General features: G+C 26.3%; 3 protein-coding genes, 1 long non-coding RNA gene and 1 other non-coding gene across 11 annotated transcripts; 3 read left to right on the forward strand and 2 right to left on the reverse strand.

The window, feature by feature from the left end:
* Positions 1–547: 547 nt before the first annotated feature.
* Positions 548–2910, reverse strand: LOC124431788 (RING-H2 finger protein ATL33-like). The gene is made up of 3 exons (XM_046980070.1): positions 2415–2910; positions 2122–2281; positions 548–1929 (listed from the first exon to the last, which is right to left on the reverse strand). The coding sequence occupies exons 1-3, from the start codon at positions 2594–2596 to the stop codon at positions 1879–1881; spliced, it is 393 nt and encodes a 130-aa protein (XP_046836026.1). The 5' UTR covers positions 2597–2910; the 3' UTR covers positions 548–1878.
* Positions 2911–3076: 166 nt separating this feature from the next.
* On the forward strand, positions 3077–5088 carry LOC124431790. 3 transcript variants are annotated; one of them, XR_006944099.1, is made up of 4 exons: positions 3077–3357; positions 3467–3600; positions 3686–3846; positions 4762–5088. It is a non-coding gene; the product is annotated as an uncharacterized LOC124431790 (long non-coding RNA). The 3 variants fall into 3 exon arrangements; XR_006944097.1 differs by having other exon boundaries at positions 3077–3600; XR_006944098.1 differs by lacking the exons at positions 3077–3357; positions 3467–3600 and having other exon boundaries at positions 3611–3846.
* On the reverse strand, positions 4335–8728 carry LOC124431785 (cell death specification protein 2). 3 transcript variants are annotated; one of them, XM_046980067.1, is made up of 5 exons: positions 8554–8728; positions 7122–7346; positions 5966–6208; positions 5535–5716; positions 4335–4914 (listed from the first exon to the last, which is right to left on the reverse strand). In XM_046980067.1, exons 2-5 carry the CDS (start codon positions 7228–7230, stop codon positions 4756–4758), a joined length of 693 nt encoding a protein of 230 aa, XP_046836023.1. In that variant the 5' UTR covers positions 7231–7346; positions 8554–8728; the 3' UTR covers positions 4335–4755. The 3 variants fall into 3 exon arrangements, with proteins under 3 accessions (XP_046836023.1, XP_046836021.1, XP_046836022.1); XM_046980065.1 differs by having other exon boundaries at positions 4335–4968; positions 8554–8727; XM_046980066.1 differs by lacking the exon at positions 8554–8728 and having other exon boundaries at positions 4335–4968; positions 7122–7408.
* On the forward strand, positions 6411–6483 carry Trnar-ccu. Its single transcript has one exon. It is a non-coding gene; the product is annotated as a tRNA-Arg (tRNA).
* Positions 8729–14694: 5966 nt separating the features above from the next.
* LOC124431713 (cytoplasmic dynein 2 intermediate chain 1) lies at positions 14695–19602 on the forward strand. Of its 3 annotated transcripts, XM_046979904.1 has the most exons (15): positions 14695–14828; positions 15120–15809; positions 15874–15993; positions 16075–16247; positions 16485–16635; positions 16715–16870; positions 16968–17102; positions 17180–17488; positions 17591–17763; positions 17846–18065; positions 18231–18513; positions 18590–18648; positions 18719–18873; positions 18963–19095; positions 19178–19602. In XM_046979904.1, exons 1-15 carry the CDS (start codon positions 14817–14819, stop codon positions 19298–19300), a joined length of 2892 nt encoding a protein of 963 aa, XP_046835860.1. In that variant the 5' UTR covers positions 14695–14816; the 3' UTR covers positions 19301–19602. The 3 variants fall into 3 exon arrangements, with proteins under 3 accessions (XP_046835860.1, XP_046835859.1, XP_046835861.1); XM_046979903.1 differs by having other exon boundaries at positions 18963–19602; XM_046979905.1 differs by having other exon boundaries at positions 14784–14953; positions 18963–19602.
* The last annotated feature ends 25 nt before the right edge of the window (positions 19603–19627 follow it).

Consider the following 19627-nt stretch of genomic DNA (forward strand, 5'->3'; position numbering starts at 1 on the left):
AAAATATCGTATTTTATAACATTATAATCATTTTATAATGTTTTATAATGAAATGAATATTTCTTCTAAATACAAGATATGTTTCAAATCTTAACAACCAATGTTTTATAATATATTACTTGGAGTTTTACAGGATATTGAAATATACAGGAATTGTATAGGATATTGGAAAAATATTAAACCAAATTAAATTGCATACAATATAGAAAAAAGGTTATGCCAAATTTTAAATTAATTGGAAGTACTCATTGAAATAAACAAAAAGGTCTTAACAAAAATGAACTTAAAAATCATTTATTTCACAGTCTTATAAAACAAAAATTAATTATATTAATTTAACTGACGAGATAAATTGTATACTTGTAGCATATATTTTTTAATTATCTTCATTAATAAAAGTCTAATGGATTTATATCCGAAAAATATAAAATTTCTTAATAATTTATAGTTTATAAAGTTTTATTATTTTGAAATAAATTTTCGGTGGATATGCAATATAGTTCATTATTTGTTAAAACTTTCTTATTTATTAAGCAAATATTACAAGTTGGTAGACTAATGATAACTTTTTTAATATTCCATATGCACACATACTTTCATTCTTACACGGGTAAGGTTTTACCCATTGGCTAATTTCTTTCGATGTATTTATTTTTATATAAGTTTTGAACTTGCTTATTTAATTTCTTAAGTTACAATTGGATTTAAATAATGAAAAAATAATGATCATAAGATCTAAAAATTGCTATAAGGTTTTTTTTATACGAAATGTTCTTTTAATTAAATATTAAGAATTACAAAATTAAATAATTTCAATGTTGTTATAATACAGTAACAAATCACATATAATAGTATTTTATATAAATATTAATATACAAATTTTCTCTTTTTTTTTTAAATATATCGACATTGCTTTTATAAATAAACACGAATATTATCATTTAACAATTTCAAAATATAAATAAATTTATTACTACCAATTATATTAATTTTTTTAGAGGATCACAGTTAATAGTTCACAAAAATCTTAAAAATTAGAAAGATAAAACAATTAAAAATTTTATGTAAATTTTATAAATATTTTTCATAAGAGGACAATAAATTTAAAAATATTAATTATATACGTTTTCTTAGAATGGATATAGAGTGAGTCACTTAAAATAGGCTACTAGTTATCTGGCCATCTTTCACAATTTTAAAGATAGAAAAAATTGTGCAATGTAAATATGTTGAATTATGTTATAATATATGTTATATTATAATACGCTATCTTAACGATTAACAGTAAGTGTTTCCAAATGTATGATTTTATTTAAGAAAAATGAAAATGACTTTTACTTTTTCTAAAAATCTTCAGTTGAAAAAAATTTTCATTATATGATGATGAAAAATATCTTTTACTTGAAATGTTTGTTCTTATTTTTAAAACTGAAAGATATTCAGATATTTTTCACTGTATTAGGTGATTCATTCTGTACGAAACTGCCATTATTATAATGCATATGAAAAAACATATCTTTCAATCTTCACTAAATATTAACATAAATAATTATTAATATAATTTTTATGAATAAAATTTAATATAAAGTGAAGTTAAGAAAATATTTTAAATCTTACTGTTTGATAAGATATCAACAATAATTTTAGATTATATATTATACAAATTTTATAGTAATCACAAGATATTTTGTTACTCATTATTCAACATTGAACAGAATCTTAAATATATTTTATACTCAATTATTAAAACATTAAATGATTGAACAACGGTTGCTTTTTAAGCAACCAATCTTTTTTGTTCTTCTAAATTAATAATTATAATATGACTTATAATCACACTCTTGTGTCAATTAAAAAATGAATTATCCATTTATATCACTAGATAATTTGATACTTCTCCCTGCAGGTAGGGCAAGTATTACGTGATTCCTATAATATTAAATATTAAATTATAAATACGTAGATAATTTGCAAATTTAGTTAATATCAATGGTACTTGTTCAAATCATAAATATAAATACATTTAATATAAAGAAATATGATAGAATCAAATATTTATTAAAGTTCTAATAAATGAATAGACCTTATTCTTTATATTCAAAAGTTAAAATAGATATATACCATTGGGCCTCGCGTTCTCCATTCTTCAATACATTTTTCATGAAAACAATGACCACATAAAAGTACTTTATCTTGATCTGAAACATTTTGAAAGCAGATGGTACAGACATCTTTAAATGGTTTCTTTGATCGTCTTTTCCGATACTGATTTTGTTGTTCGCTAGAAAGAATTCATAAATATTAAATGATAATACTTTTTTCTTTCTTAAAATAACACATTTATGTTATTTATATAAGGCCATCTATTACTTTATTTCTATATTAATTCCTATATTAATTGATAAAAATAATACTTGTTTGATGGTGAATTGGCAGTGAAAAAATTAGGAGGCATTCTAATATCTGGTCCATTGGGACCTCCAGAACTTCTATATCCATATGATTGTTCTTGTCTTCCGTTATTGGCAAGAAAATAATATAATAAACTTGCTAAACCGACTGTAATTACTACTATAGTGATACCTTGAAATGCCATTTATAATCAGCCAAATCGCCCGTTAAATAAATTGAAATTTTATTGTATAATATTATGAAAAGAATTGTAATTGTTATATTTAATAGAATATACAACGTGCGATGAAATTCTTTTTTGATCGTCAACACTACACAAAATGTAACGTCACTAAGAAATTTGATTCACTATGAAAATTTTCATGATATAAAGAAAGATATCTATTTGTAAATAACATTCAGATCAACAATAATGGTTAAATGTTAATTTCTTTCTCACTCTTTCCCTTATATTTAAGAAGAACATAACGTGACAAAAAACAACCATCCATTCGAGTAAAATGGGAAGAACGTACACAGGTTTGCCAACAGTTTTGAAAGTAACAATATGTATACGTATATATATTATACATATATAGCAAATATGAATTTATAGTAACAAACGTATAACTAATAATTAGTAAGTAATTTAACATTTATTATATAATTTTTCATACATATTTTAATAATAATATGTATACATATTTATATATATATAAATCTTTCAGTAGAAAAAAGTTATTTGCGTTTGTAAGAAAAATCCCTTCGCTACGTTTAATTTATAAGTTGGCAAGACTATTGCAATTATTCTGACAGAATTGCCAATAAAAGAGTAAAAATAATCGTAACAAATAATAAAAAGATAGTATAGAAATAAAATGAGATAATATAGAAAAAAAATATTTGCTTCTTTATTATATCCTTTCGGAGTATCGCAGAATATTAATTAATTTATCTTGTCAAAATGTAAATATTGTGTTAACAAATAGATACGATACGTACATATATACATATATCTACATATATCTATACATATATATATATATATTGTGTGTGTGTATATATATCATTGCAGGAACTATAAAAGTAAAAGAAAAGTAATTGGATTGAAGGCACTTTTTTATCGGCGTACAATTAAATACATACGTAAAAAAAATTACACGCTTCTTTGATTATATCTTGATGTGCAATTATGACAATATTCTATTGGTAAATTATATATTGAAAATTGTTAATAATTTAATAGTAACAAAATTTTTAAATATATATTGAGACCTCATAATATTACATATAGTTATTTATAGTCACATGATTATCATTTGGAATCTAGACGTATACATTATATATCAATACTTATCAGACAATATATAATCTATATACATAATATAATGTACGTAAGTAGTACATTAGTTTGCTTACGAACAATTGTGAAAGTTCACGTCTAAGAAAGAAAAGGTAAGAAGAATATAAAAGATTACATATAAAAATTATTAGAATAAAATAACATATATACGCAGAAGACTATTTGGAGATCTTTTTCTTTCAAAGAAACTGTTTAAATATATTCTATAATATCTTTTAAAATTTAATTTGTATTCATACCAACATTTTATTAATATAATATTTGTGACGTATAAGTAAATTTGTATGGTAAATATTCTAATGTATGTTTATGTTTGTGTGTGTGTGTGTGTATATATATATATATATATATATATATATATATATATATATATATATATATATATATAATAGAATTTATTTATATATCACAAATATTATATTAATAAATCTTTCTCATTCTATGTATAATGTATATATATATATAAATATACATTTTATGTATATATATATATAATAACGTAATAGTAAATAATAAATTATTCGTTACTATTACTTATAAAAAACATATAGTTTATAAAAAAGATATGACGAGCAAAAAATATTTAACACGAGAACAAAAAAAATGTACATTTCGTTTTTGTAACAATCATAAAGTTACATTGATAATGTGATACGATAAAAAAAAATTCTGTTTTGTTAATATACCTAGATACATTTTTGTAATCATAAATTGAAATGTTTTATCCTTTTTCTTTCTTTTCATTTTTTTGTCTTTTTTTTTTCTTCTTTTTTTCTTTCTTCTTTTTTGTTTTTTACTTCAGATCTTAGAGAACGAACGAACATTTTGTTCACGTATATTACGCATATTAGCATGTTATATTATTATTATAATTCATTCCGTTCCGTTCTGTTATCTTAATTAATTTACAAAGAATCTTGGGAGATCGATGGGAGATTAGAAATTATGGTGGAAGTAGTTAGTTTGTCTTTATTTAATCAATTAAAGACCTTTTTCCCCTTTTATAGTTCGCAATCCAATGCAGAGAGAGATCGCATCGATGATCGTGTTACTGACGTCAATGAAGATACAGAACGTTCGATGGACTGTGTCCTAGTTGCTTGTTGCTGCTTTAGCAACATATGTCGAAGCGATTGAGCTTCCTCTCGAAGGGTCACCACCTGCGCTCGTAAAATAGCATTTTCGTGTTCTAACATTGTTGCCTTTAAAGCGATCTACGAAAAATAATTGAATGATGGAGGAGGTGGGGAATATGTTGTGTAAAGTATTAATCGATTAAGGAGTTTTACATACACATTTGGATCGTTCAAAAATAAAGACATTAATATTTTTGATTTATCTTGTTAAGAAAAAAAAAAGATCATTAAACACGCGCTATAATCGAGTACTTCGAGGAATATTTTCCGATATAAAAGAAAGAAAAAAAGAAAAGAAAAAAAAGAAAATTGAAACAATTCATCGTTTTTTTGGAGTTATTCTTTTTTTTGTTTCGTTTTGTACGGCGTTTGCGATGTCAATAATTAAAAAACAAAAAAAAAACATCACTCATCACTTTTAAGCCGATTTTTAATACTTTTATTCGATAAAGTAAGAGATTTTCGATAAAAAAAAAAATTTCAATAGTTCTTAATGATTAAAAAAAAAAAAAAAAAAAAAAAAGAAAAAATATAATATCGTCGAATGAAAAATATATTTATAGGGACGATCTTTTCTTTGAACTTTTCCAAACGTACGTAAATCAACTTTGAAATGAAATTCAAAATAATGAATTCGATCTTACATGATCTTCACGAATTTTTCGTGCGTCTCGAGATTTCTTTGCGGCCTGATTATTACGTTTACGCCTTTCGTAATACTTTTCATCTTTTTGATCATCCGGAATAGGCTTTTTCTCACTTCTAGGTCGTCTAATGATACTCTGTGTATTATTATCGTTGATAAACTGTCGATTCATAATCGTATCTGCGTTATAAATTATAAGAAATCTGACTGTGTTATTTGCAGAAACGAAACAATACGTTTTGATTGTGAGACCATAAAAAAATGATAAAAAAAAAAAAAAAAAAAAAAAAGAAAAGGAAAGAAAAAAATAAAAAAAAAAATAACAAATAAAAAATAAAAATAAAAAAAAAAAAGAAAAACAAAATGAGACAGATTTCACGGAATAATGAATTAATAATAAATATTCATTGGGCATAATATATAACTTACCAGAATCTATTAGATCCGAATATCGTCGAGGTATATTTAACGATGGCATTAACGGTGTCATAGTTGTGAAAAAAGGAGATTGCACTAGAAAACCACTAGGAATTGGTAATGTTCCAGAAAGAGAAGCAGTTGTCGTCAACGATGGCGTCAATGACGATTCTATTGACGTTGAATTGGACAATATATTTGTTTCGTTAAATTTACAATGTTGAGTAGGAGTATACGGCTCGTATCTATATATATCTGTAAGCGCAAATATAAAAAAGAAAATAGAATTTTTATTCGAGTCACCGAGACATATGCCTTATGAGAAATTTTTTTATAATTTCTTTTCTATCTTTTTCTTTTTTTTTTTAGAATCTAATAATAATAAATCATTTCATAAGAAATCTATAGCCAATCAAATGATCTTATTATTATTAATTTAAGACATCTAAAACAAGTCGCCCCTGTGGCCTAATGGATAAGGCATCGGTCTCCTAAACCGGGGATTGTGGGTTCGAGTCCCACCAGGGGTATAATTCACTTTTTTTTTCTTTCTCTCTCTCTCTTTCTCTTTCTCCCTTTCTCTGTTCCTCTTTCTCTAAACCGTAATATATACTATAAAAGTTTTTACATTTTAACATTTATTATATACATACATATGTATATATGTATTACTCTACGTTGTTTAACTCTTATATTAACTTGTTGAATATATAGTTTTATAATTGTCATTAATTTAGAAGGAGATTTCCGTAAGAAATTAATTCTAATGTAAATTAAAATCGAATGAATTTTGATTTGAATGATTTTAAACATTAGAATGTTGATTATTGTTTATTTTCATACCAGCTATGAATAACTCATAATCTGGCATATCATCGATGTTGCGTGTTTTCATAAGGTTTTAATCATAGTTCATGTCACATACAAAGAATTGTCTTTTGCATGATTCTTATCATAAAAGCAACGTGATCATTATTGATAAGCCATTTTCGAACAACGTTATATTTTATTATTCATTTTATTTTACATGTGTCGAATTGTTTATTATTTATATACATACATATATATGTATACGTATGTATCTATTTATATATGCGTTATGTAAGCGTGTATACATATGCGTATGACATTCATAATAGATTTAAAACACATCATTTTCTATACGCACCTGAATTCGGGGCAAGAAATCTATAACTTCTCAGTAATTGTAACGTAGAAACTGCTCCAGTCATTGTGTTTTCAGAACAAATTGTTTGCGTATGTATATGAGAGGCCATTTTTTTTTTAGAGAATACATTCAAAACGTTTCAATGCGCGATCAGTATGACATTATTATTTTGATCGATCTTAGAAGATTCTTCCTCTTTTTCTTGATTTACATTCATGGTGGTGTCTTAAAAAAAAAAAAAAAACGAGTTACGCGAGGCACGTCGATTGATTTATTCTTTCTTTTCTTCGAACGTATTGTTCTTTCTTTTTTTCTTTTTCTTTTCTTCACATTTTCTTTTCCCTTTTTTAGAAAAACAATCGACGTAAAAAAAACTCAATATTATAATACGTTGCACAAATCAATTATATTACGTATGTCGTCCTTTCTTTTTTTCTTCTTTCTTCAAAACATCATTATATCAAGACGATAGATTACATAATATTTAATTCGTCGCGAATCGAACATTTTTTTCTTTTCTTTTTCTTTTTTTTTTTGTATATTCAAAACAAAAAGATCATCGTTAAAAATGATTTCTCATTTGTTCGATTAATTTGTCTTGCGATAATTATGATTATCTTTCTTTTTTTCTTTTCTTTTTCTTATCTTTCCTTTTTCGATTGACGTGTCATTGTATCAATCATCGAAAAAATTTCAATGAAACGTTAAGACTTAACGCGAATTGACATTTTAAAGAGGACTATCACACAAGTTATTAGGTAAGGCACTCAAGATACTCCTCCAACGTAGTAAAACAGTTTTCGAGTTAACAGGTCGGTTATGATAGAGCTTTTCTAATATCACGTGTTCTACGATTATTACATTTCTCCTCTTCCAGGAAACTTTTCATTCGTCGACGTTACCTTTCTTCCCGCCCTAAAGAGCATGCGTACTTCTCAAGATCATATTCGTTCCGCCCATCGGGTAGTCATGGGTGACCAGCGACAATAGCTTTTTAAATGGTCAACCTTTGAAAGTGACCAATCACCAGATCCGTCCATCGTTCTTACAATTAATGATCATACGTGCTCATGAGTAAATATCACGACCTTAATCTCAATATATATATATATACGTATGTATTTATATATGTATGTATGAGAGCATATTTGTAATAAGCCAACGATTATAGTGACTTTATGATCGAATGGAGTACATTAATTCGAACATACTATATTGAATATCAATCAAATCTTAATTTTTTTTTTTTGCGAATGATCGTACTTATATGTAACAAGATGAATTATTTAAACAATGATTTTTCTATTAAAAAATAAAAACAAAAAAAAGGGAATCAAAGAGTTGAACATCATTGAAATTTTTATCATTGTTTTCAAAAATAAATCTAGATACTCAATTATATATGTAAATAGTTACATTTGTATGTACTTACGTATTCGCTCGTTTTGTTTTTTCTTTTCTTTTTCTTTTATTTTTTAATTTTCGTACGATTTTCTAGGATTTCATCTGAATATTTGTCCATATAAGCGACAGAAAACATTAACTTCCTTACGATCGTTCATCCTACGGTAATGCATATACGAATGGCCGCTTTCAATGTTGTGGGACAGCGAGCACCTGACACTTCCATGTTTCCTGCGAATGTTTCATATGTTCATAATTATTATAAAGCAAATTAGACGGATGTATAGACCCGATATTATCCCTATCCGAACTCTCCACTCCCGCCCCCTTCCTACAAGTCGATCTCATAAAATATTGCACTTGTTCGGCTCTGTAATTACCTTATGTCCAATGATTAATGGCCAAGAGATCGATGGACTTTGTTCAAGGGTTAAACGGAAATAGGAATAATATTCGCGTTCTTTGACCTTTTCGTATATTTTATTTCTTCTTTTTTCATTGTTGTTGTTATTGTTGTTATTATTATTGTATCCATTACTTCTTAATATCTATTAACAATAGAACGAATCTATCTTAATGATATTATTTATTTGTAAAATTAATGAATAAGAGGTATACAATGTTTAGAAAATATGTTTAACGATTTGAAAGTAAATTTGGAAAGAAAAAGAAAAAAGAAGAAGATCGTATTCACTAATGAGTCTCGGCATATTTGACGAAAAGGTCAGCTCGTTATGACGTAGAAATTGTTAACGGGCTGTCGATTAAAGGACACCAAATATCGCATAGCTCATTCGTCAGCAGATACGTTTGATGGCATGGTCAACGACAGGTGTTCGAGTTCGCACAAGACGTCGAAGAAACAACCAACCGCCCTTCATCTCTCTCACCCCTATACACCCGTATAGCTCGTGCCAACGTAACGGTAATTAGTATTTAACGGAGCAACGCAATACAATGTCTATCTTCGACTTTACCTCCCAAACCCCCGCCCCCTGTCCGCCAATCTAGTAATGATAATTTAAAGAAGATGGAATCGGTCGAAGGAAGTGTTGTATATAGGGGGTGGAAAAAAAAGTAAAAGGAAAAAAAAAGAAGAAAATGGACGTTTACGTGCTTTGCGAAAAAGGTCGGATGCGTGTTAGCATGTAACGATTGCTTCTACGATAGGCACACGTAATCGCGGCACCGTGAGATCAAGACCACATGACACTACTGGCCGCGCGCATCACCCTTTTCCAACGAATTAGATGTCCCGATACTAAATAGCGTTATTTCACTTATTTCAGATCCATCCTTATTAATTTTAAATAATCTAAGAATAATGAATATAATATTCTTTTCGGTTTTTCTTCTTTCTCTTTTCTTTTTTTTCTTCTTATTTTCTTTTTTTTTTCTATTTCTTTTTTTTTTCTCCTTGCAATTTAACACACAAACCCTCCCCGATTATTCGAGATAAAACGTATTTATAAATATATATATATATATATATATATATATATATATATATATATATATGTATATATATATATATGTGTGTGTATGTATTTTTAAGCGTATCCATATATTATATATATAAATTCGTGATCTTTCTCTGTCATTGTTTAAAACACATTTGAAGTTTGTTAAATACTATTGTTAAAATTGATAAATCTTCGTTAGACCGAAGAAAGAAAATGGCGACTAAAAGAAGGAGAAGGAGAAAGGGAAGGAGAATGAGAATGAGAAAGAGGAGGAGGTAGAGGAGGAAGAGAAGGACGACGACGACATCCCTATTAAGCATCCTCGCGTGCTTAACCCCTTATTTACATCCCCTCTACCTCCCTTCCTTCCACCGAGGGCACGGATTCCTTTCACCCTCGCACGAAGTCACGAATCGTGATCGCCGTTGTTGTTTCACAACTTGGACGAAGTTATCTCATCAAGTCGTCACGAGGGCGCCTTGCCTCATTTCCGGAAGTTCCGATTAAACTTTCTCTTACTTCGCCAACTATTTTTATATATGTACATATATAATGTTATATAGTATGATAATAACTATAACATCCATTTACCATTTGGGAATGCGATTCACTTGATGAATTCGTTAGTTCGTTAATTATAGTTAATTAACAATATCGCAAACATAAAAACGTTTTCACATATTTAGGATTTTTTTCTTTTTTCCTTTAATCAGAAATTTTACAATATTACGAATTAAACCCGTGTACATCTCCGAGTTTCTTTAATAATTATAATTATTTCATCTACGCTCGTTCCTAACGTCGTTTTATCATAATATCGTACATTGTTTCATATATTTTACATACATTTATACATAGATATTGTATATATATTTTAGATATTAGAAAGAGTCCAGTCGTCACTTTCTCTTGGTTTTTTTCTTCTTTTTTTTTTTTTTTCTTTTTTCTTTATTTTTAAACTCGCGATCGAAGTCTTCGTCCGATAATACTGTCAGAAGAATGAGGAACGACGTCATAGAAACAAATTCTTCACCTCATCTACGAACAATTTATATTTGTAATCTACTATCTACTTGCGTAGTAGTAAGACCGATGATTTATAACTGCCAATGTAGAGTAAAACTCGATTTCCCTTGAATTCTATTTATCAAATCCGATTTATCGAAAGCTTCCAACTACCGATAATAACTAAATTTATAAATTATTACTCATAGTACAAATATACAGGATTTCATTCATTATTTCATTATTCTAACGATTTTGACCTTTTTCCAAACGGAATTTTCCTATATATATATATATAGGAATAGAAACAGTATAGAAATAATTTATAAATTTTGTTATTATCGAAACGTCCAACTATCGATAATAACTTAATTATTACTCAAAGTAAAAAATGAACAAAATTTCATTCATCATTTAATTTCTCTAACAATTTTGAAAGACAAAACATTACACTCTTACAATATTTTAAAAGAAAAAGAAAAATAAAAAGAGAGAGAGAGAGAGAAGGGGAGGAGGAGAGAACTATAGAACTACACAATTGCAGCTATTTACCATTAATATTTTAAGAGCGTTTTCCTTTCTACATATTGCACATTCGTTATTCCTATGTTCGTTTACTCTGTAATAGACGCAATGTTATTTAAATTATGAATCAATATTGTGTATAGTTTATTAATAACAGCCAATGAAACAAAAAGGAAGGGTAAAAGTTCACACGATTTCGCTTATAATGACATGCATGAAAAAATAGATAAAGTGTCTGACAAAACTATTTCTACTGTCTCTAATATTAATATATATTATATATAATATTTAATTAAGTTACTTTTTTTCTTTTCTTTTCTTTTTTTATTTTTTCTTTTTTTTTTCTAAACTTTACCATGAAGACATACGATATATCGAAATTTGAATGAACGTATGAATACGTTCAATTTATACTGCGTTTCATATTATTTTTTTTTTCTTCCTTTCTTTCTTTCACTTCCACGCCAATTTCCTTATACCTTCGTGGAAAAAGAATTAAATCTGTAATGGAGTATAATGGAAGATATAACGGAACATCGGATGAAAAAGAAGAAGAAGAAGAAGAAGAAGAAGAAGGAGAAATGGAACAGGAAGATCAAGAAGATGATAAAGATGAAAATGATCGAGTAGAACAAAAAGATCAAAAGGATCAAAAAAAAGAGAAAGAATTAAAAAAAGAAGAGGTCGAGAAAAGGATGAAAAAGGACGATACATCATCGCACAAAGTATTTATCTATTCATATCTAATTTTTAATCCTAACTATTTGAATTTTTCTTCTCTTCAATGAATAATTATTTTAATGTATCTGAAATAATACGTAAGTAAAAAAAAATTATTCACATTTTTTATCTCATCGATGTTAGATTATAATTTCATCTCTTTTCTTTTTAGAAATATTACAAATGTAAATACGCCGTAGAAAATTCAAGTAGATTTTCTTTACGTGTTATTGAAGCGATGCGTTCTCTTCAGAGACACGAAGACGTTTTACCGATATCGTCTATGAATGAAATCGTCGATTACATAGCGAATAATTATAATAACGACGGAGATCTCTATGCTCAGGTTCGAACAGCCTTAAAACAACTTTGCACCGAAGGGTTAGTACTCATTTAAATATATAGATTGAATAATGTCGTAGATTATATTATATATATCTTATAGATATTATATATATATATATATTTTTTTTTTTATAGAAATATATTGGATGATATTTACATTTGATCTTTAACAGATTCGTTATTGAAGTATTGAACGATGAGTATCAATTGATCGGTCCATTTCGTACCGAAGAAATGTTGGAAAATTGCGACTGTCAGAAAAATGACGCAAAGATATATTTTAGTACACCAAAATATTCCAAATTGAAAAGAACGTTTCGTAAGAAACATAAAGAGAGATCGCATTGTCTTTGTGAAAAATTAAATGAAAAAACGAAATTAGAAAGAAATGATAGGAAGGAAAGGAAAGAGGATATTTCGCCTTCTTCGCGAATGAATTATCATTTAAACGATACGATACTTCAAAAACCTACGCGTAAATCATTGAGATTAAAAATAAAGGAAAATAATTCCAATAAATATCCTAAAATAGAAAAGACAACGATGAAACAAAAAGAGAACAATTCTAAAAAATTAATATCTTATGAGGATCGGCATGAAAAATCTATTCGTAAAGTTCATGATGATTCTAATGATATTGGATCTTCTCTTCGCGAGCCTTCATCAAAGCGTATGCGTCAAATGGACGACGCTACTATTGAAACATTTAGTAATTTAGAGAGATATCAGAATATTAATATTGCACCAAATAATCAATCGAATGATCAGTCTCACGACAGTGTATTTCAAGAATTAAAAAGCTCGATCCCTGAAACATCTAAATCCCACGAGATGGAATTAAAAAAATGGATACAACGATGCCGTCGCGAATGCGAAAAACAAAATAAGCGATAATAATTAATGAAATATTCTATTAAATTTTCAACGAAAGTACTTTCTTTTTATTTTATTTATTTATTTATTTTTTTTTTTCGATTAAATCAAATAAAATTTTTTAAGCATTTTCTAAATAAATTTTCTAACATTTTTTTTTTTTATATTAATAATTATTAATTAATATAATTAATGATAATATAATATCACGTAATAATAATTAATATATTTATTTTTAACACTTTATATCGAGGCCATTAAAAAATATTTATCTTTTGTTATAAAATAAATGAATATTTAATTATTTATATAATAATTTTGAAATCATTTTGTTATCTTTGCATATATTCTATATATTTCTTCGCTGTTTAATAAAACAATCGAGTTTATTTCAATCATTTATAGATTTTTATGGATTTTCATGTATATTATTAAAATACGATTTTTTGATTGTTGTTTTTCGTCGATTTTTTCTACGAAATTGAATGTACGCACTATTGTGATGCTTGTATTTCATATAATTATCTGCAATTTTACTCAAATATTTGTATACAAGATCAAAAATCGTTGTTCTTTGATTCCAATGACGGCCAATTTGTTTTCTATCATTATCTGTGTATTTCGATAAGCTGTGTAAATATTTATATCATTATATAAATATAATTTATTGTTTATACAAAATTAGCGTATACCATTTTTAGATCTACACACATCTATTTCGAGGTTAGAATCGTGTTGCACCTACATATGCATATATATATACATATATATAATATCAATTTACCTATTTTGTCTTTTAGATTTAGTCATGATCGTTTTTATATCATTTTATATTATTTCTTAAAATCACTCGGAGATATTTTGAAAAAATTACATAGAATTTAGTTATATATTTATATGTAAAAAAGGAAACAATAAATATAATTTCGAAACAAAACTAATCGAACAACAAAACAAAGAAGAGAATTTTTATATATTCAATTTGATTTTTATATGTGTAATATTTTATTCCGTGTGTTGAGGAGACGTCGCTATGATACACCATTGTATCAACAAACGATAAAAAGTCATTGTAGAAAATAACCAGTATTTATTTGAGTAACTTTTACTTGCAATAAATATATTGAAGGTCTTGTTTAATCCTGTGTGTATTTATAGGTGACAACTATATCAATAAAAAAAAAAAAAAAAACATTCCAATGAAAGCAGTCTTACAACGATCATTATAAAAATAACATGTTTTAAATGTATTTAAATTTGCGTTGTATTTAGTTTGAGCGACATCTGTTAATATCACTTGAAAACAATCCCAGTGAATGTATTGACAATCTTTAATTGTTATTGATCGGTTAATAGCAATATGTCTAAAAAGGCAAGATTCTACATTACGATCTTGGTGTAGTTATATTATATTAATTAATGAAAAACTACTAAGTGCTTTTTCCTTCATATGCACGCATTTTTGTGCACGCACTATTTTCATAAACATATATCACTGTACGTTCGTATAAATTAATAACCACTACACAATTAGGTTATTTCATTTATTGAAAATTAATTTGAAATTTTATTTAATTAAGAAGTAAATAATGTTGACTGTGTCATATTTAATTTTAATAAATTTTAATTTTTCATTTTATTCAATGCCATAATATAATTATAGGGAACAACTAAAGTTGAAACTCATGGATATTCAAAGTCACAAAAGCTCAGTAGTCGTAAAAAAACCAATGATGAACAACAGCTTGAACTTCCTCAGACTTCCTCAAGTGGTTATGCATCAGGGAGTTCTTTCAAACAAAAGAAGCCTGGTTTTTCTCAAAAAGAAGTTTCGATGAATAGACAAGTATCAAATAGAATAGTAGCATCAAAATCTAATAATTCAAAATCTTTGTCTATATCAAGTACATCGGAAAGAAATATAACGAGCAATAAGGTACGAGATAGTAGTGTGAAAAAAAGTCATTTAGCTCATAGTACAGATACGAAGCCTTCAAGAAAGCATCAAAGCACATATTCTGAAAAAAGAGGATTGAGTACCATATATATACCAAAGTCAAATTTAATTGGTAATAGTTCTAAGGGAAAAAAGGAAACTATAAAAGAAGTTACAAATAAAACAATATCAAATAATTCTGTATCAACAAATAAAATTGATCCACAATCTAAAATACGAAGAAACTCTAGAACATTAAGCTCAGAAGAAGTAAAAGTATTACATTCAATTATGCGTAAAGACAATTCTAAAAAAGAGATGCCTAAAAAAAAGGAAATAACAACGAATGTAATAACTAAACAAGAAAATACTAATCAAAATAAACACGATGACAATTATTATGCAGATGATTTTGAGGTATACTATATATTATCCAGCATATAGTAAATGATATAGAGAATAATTTATTTTTATATTTCAGGAATATGAATCAGATTTTGAAGAATGTACAGATGACGAGATATTAGAGGCCAGTGAGAGTTCAAGTGAAAATGAAATTAATTTATATCAAAGTCCAATTGAACTTTCCACTAAAGAGCAAGTAATATTATCAATTTTTTTTTTGTTATATAAAATAAATATAAAACAATAATACTTTATTTTCAATTACATTTTATTCCAGCAAAAAGTGGTACATAATGCAAACAATCATAAAATGGAAGAGGAAGATATGCATGATTCTGGTCATTATGAATTAGCCGAAGCAAAAAGAAGAGCAATGATAATAGAAACAATGATTACAAAAGGGCTGAATATACCATTACCATTATCAGATCTCCAAGAAACAAATAAAGAGTATAGTATTTGTTATATTCTTAAAATTTATTATTAAAAAAAGAAATTATTAATCTTTTACATTGATAATTTGTTTTATGATAGCATATTTAATGTACGATATATGCTTCCTTTTGTAGAGAATACTTTTTTTTTTCTTTTTTTTAATAATAATAATATATGATATAAATTTAAAATAGGAAAGAAAACCGAAATCTTTAAATTTTTATTTTATTATTTACATATTCATTTGAATAGTGAGGATAAATTATTTGAAAACAAGTCATTGCCATTGTCCATGGATGAGGGCTTCGAAGATACTAGATCTGGTGATTTTACAAAGTTACCATCTCTTTCACAAGTTGCATTGATTGACTTTTCTAAAACTAAAGATAATAGTAATAAAAAGGTATTGTACTTTATTAATATATTAAATGTTTGTATAATTATATTTCATTATAGTAAACTATAATTAATTATAATAATAGCTAATTACTACTGAAAAGTTAATAAAATTAAAGAGCAGAGGAAAACAGCTATTAACTATGATAAAATTGAATACTTTGACATTTTCTTTATTGGAATGTGCACCAGTACCATATGAGGAATTTATTAGAAATTATGGGAAATTACATACTCAACAGGTATATTAATGGAAATTTATATAAGATCGATATGATATGCCATGTCATAAATACTATAAAGATAATCTCAATATATAAATATTAATATTTTATATAGATGTATACGCAAACGGGCGACGATAGATCAGAAGCTGAAACACAGACGATTGAAATATGTAATGTTAATAAATGGACACAATTTCCGATAAGTTGTAAAAATTATAGAAATGGAAATATAAATTTATTTGCTATGGTACGAATGATAATTTGTAGATAGACAAATACAGTTCTGTAATATTACAAAATTTATACTACATATATTAATTATAGGAACAAGCTGGTGTTGGTAGTGATGATAATATCAATCTGGGAGAAGTTATAACGAAGCCATCTTTTGATATATTGCAATTAAATGATTTTGTACGTCGTGCTGCCACTGTTATATTATCATTATTAGAAGAAAAAAAATTTGGTGGGACTATTTTTCAAAATGATGTTCAAGAAATATCTGAAAGTGATGGTTTCGTCAAATTTGATATAAACTCAATAACATTCCTTGCTGGTAGAGAAGTAACAATAATAAATTATTCGGAAAGTTTAAATAAAGTTTTATTAACTATTCATGCTCCCTATGATGATGTAAGTATATATTAACACATTAATAAAAGCTTATATATAAATTTTATGTATATATATATATATATCTGATTGATTATTACTCTTTTTTTTATGATATATTAGGAAATTGAAACGGTACACAATCAGAAAGATATTACGGATTATTGCATTGGATGCGTATGGAATATTTGTGAACCATCTTTACCAACAAAATTATTTTATTCTACGTCTCCTATTACTGCATGTTGTTTTCATCCAACCAACTACAACATTGTATTTGCCGGATTAGAGGATGGGTATTTTCATTTCCTATAGACATTATTTGTTATGTTATTATATGATTTTATATTTCATTTAAATTATATATTTTTATATTAGATCCATAAGCCTTTGGGATTTGAAAGAAAATGAAATATGGCATCACAAAGTAGCTAATAATATTAATGATAACGATTGGATTATAAGAATACCGACATATACAACAACAGGAAATCCAGAAATTTCAACACATAACTCAAAGATAGTTGCAATACGTACTTTGTCTAAAACAGAAAAAGTATATACAGAAATGAGTAAAAACAAATTCATACCTATACAGGTAATTGAATAATTTTTTTTTCTTTTTTTCTTTTTTCTTTTTTCAATATATTTGTCTTTATATTTAAGTCATTATATATTATATATAACAATTAAATAAGAATTTCTTTAAACATATAATTTTATTATAACCATTATTATTTATTATTCTATATTAATTTAACAGCTATGTAGCATAGATGAAAATGGTAATTTTATAATTTGGAGTGTGTTCTATAATTTGGAATCAAATGTCAATGATTTAGGCCTTAGTCAGTGGGGTAATATAAGGCTAATTAAAAGTCAAGACATGTCTATACAATTAAATGGCAATGGTACAATTATTGACATGCATATAGATAATATAGATTCTAATGGTCTTTTTGTTGCAACTGATGCTAATGAAATATTGCATAGTACTTGCTTCAATTGCAGAGTAAATCCTTCAGCGTACAAACGACACAAAATAGGTAAGCTTATTTTTGCCTTGAAATTTTCAATGTAATTTCAATAAGTACATTGAAATAATGAAATGCAATATTTTAGCCCCATGTGGAAATACATCATGTATTGAAATATGTCCCTTCAAATCATCATATTTCTTGGTAAGATCTTTATATATTAATATATAATTTTATTTCATGCATATAATATATTTTGAATTGTTTATATTAGGTTGGTTGTAATGATGGTACAATTCTTCTTTATTCATCGAACAGAGAAAAACCTATCTTACAGTTACAACATGATAATCATAAAAATAAAATTATAGTATTGAAATGGTCGAGATCTAAGCCATCAACAGTTTATATTTTAAATAATAAATCACAGTAAGTTTATAAAATAAAAAAGGAATGTATGTGTGTGTGTGTTATTATTTTCTTGTAGAATAATTCTTAATATAACAATAATATTTCAGAATATATACATGTAATTTGCAAAATAATGAAATGCATTATGTAAGTAATTCTTCTTTAACAAAATGGGGACATATAAATTGTATGCAATTATGTTCTTGGAAAACTGAACATGATAAGGTTACCCAATATTTGGTATGTAATAAAGCTAATATCATTACATCATGTGCATCAGTAATAAAATTGTCGCTACATAAATATATAAAAATTTTTTCAGATACTTGGAACAAATCTTGGTACTGTGTTAGTGTACAAATTAAAAAAGGAATCTTATTGTTCTGAAAAAGCTGAATTTGAAAAAGAATTACATTCGTTTTTGAACTATATTACACTTTTATAATAGTTATGAGATAATAAATAATAAATACAGCAAAAAAGTATATTAAAATATCAGTCATTTGAGATATTTATGACCATTGTTCAACGGTCTTGTGTTAATTATATATTTCATTAATAATTATTTAATAAGTATTTTTCAAAAAAGACAATCCAAGCAAGTAATTTATTGCAACAATTATTACTATACTATTTTGAATCTCATAATTATTTGAATACGTTCTTAAAACATTTTAAACAAAGTTTGAGTGTATATTGCACTATAAGAGATTTTATATAAATTGTAAATAAAATGAAAATATAATATACACGTAATATCCATTTTTTATCT

This window comes from Vespa crabro, chromosome 22 (assembly GCF_910589235.1).
Source record: "Vespa crabro chromosome 22, iyVesCrab1.2, whole genome shotgun sequence".
Lineage (NCBI taxonomy): Eukaryota > Metazoa > Arthropoda > Insecta > Hymenoptera > Vespidae > Vespa > Vespa crabro.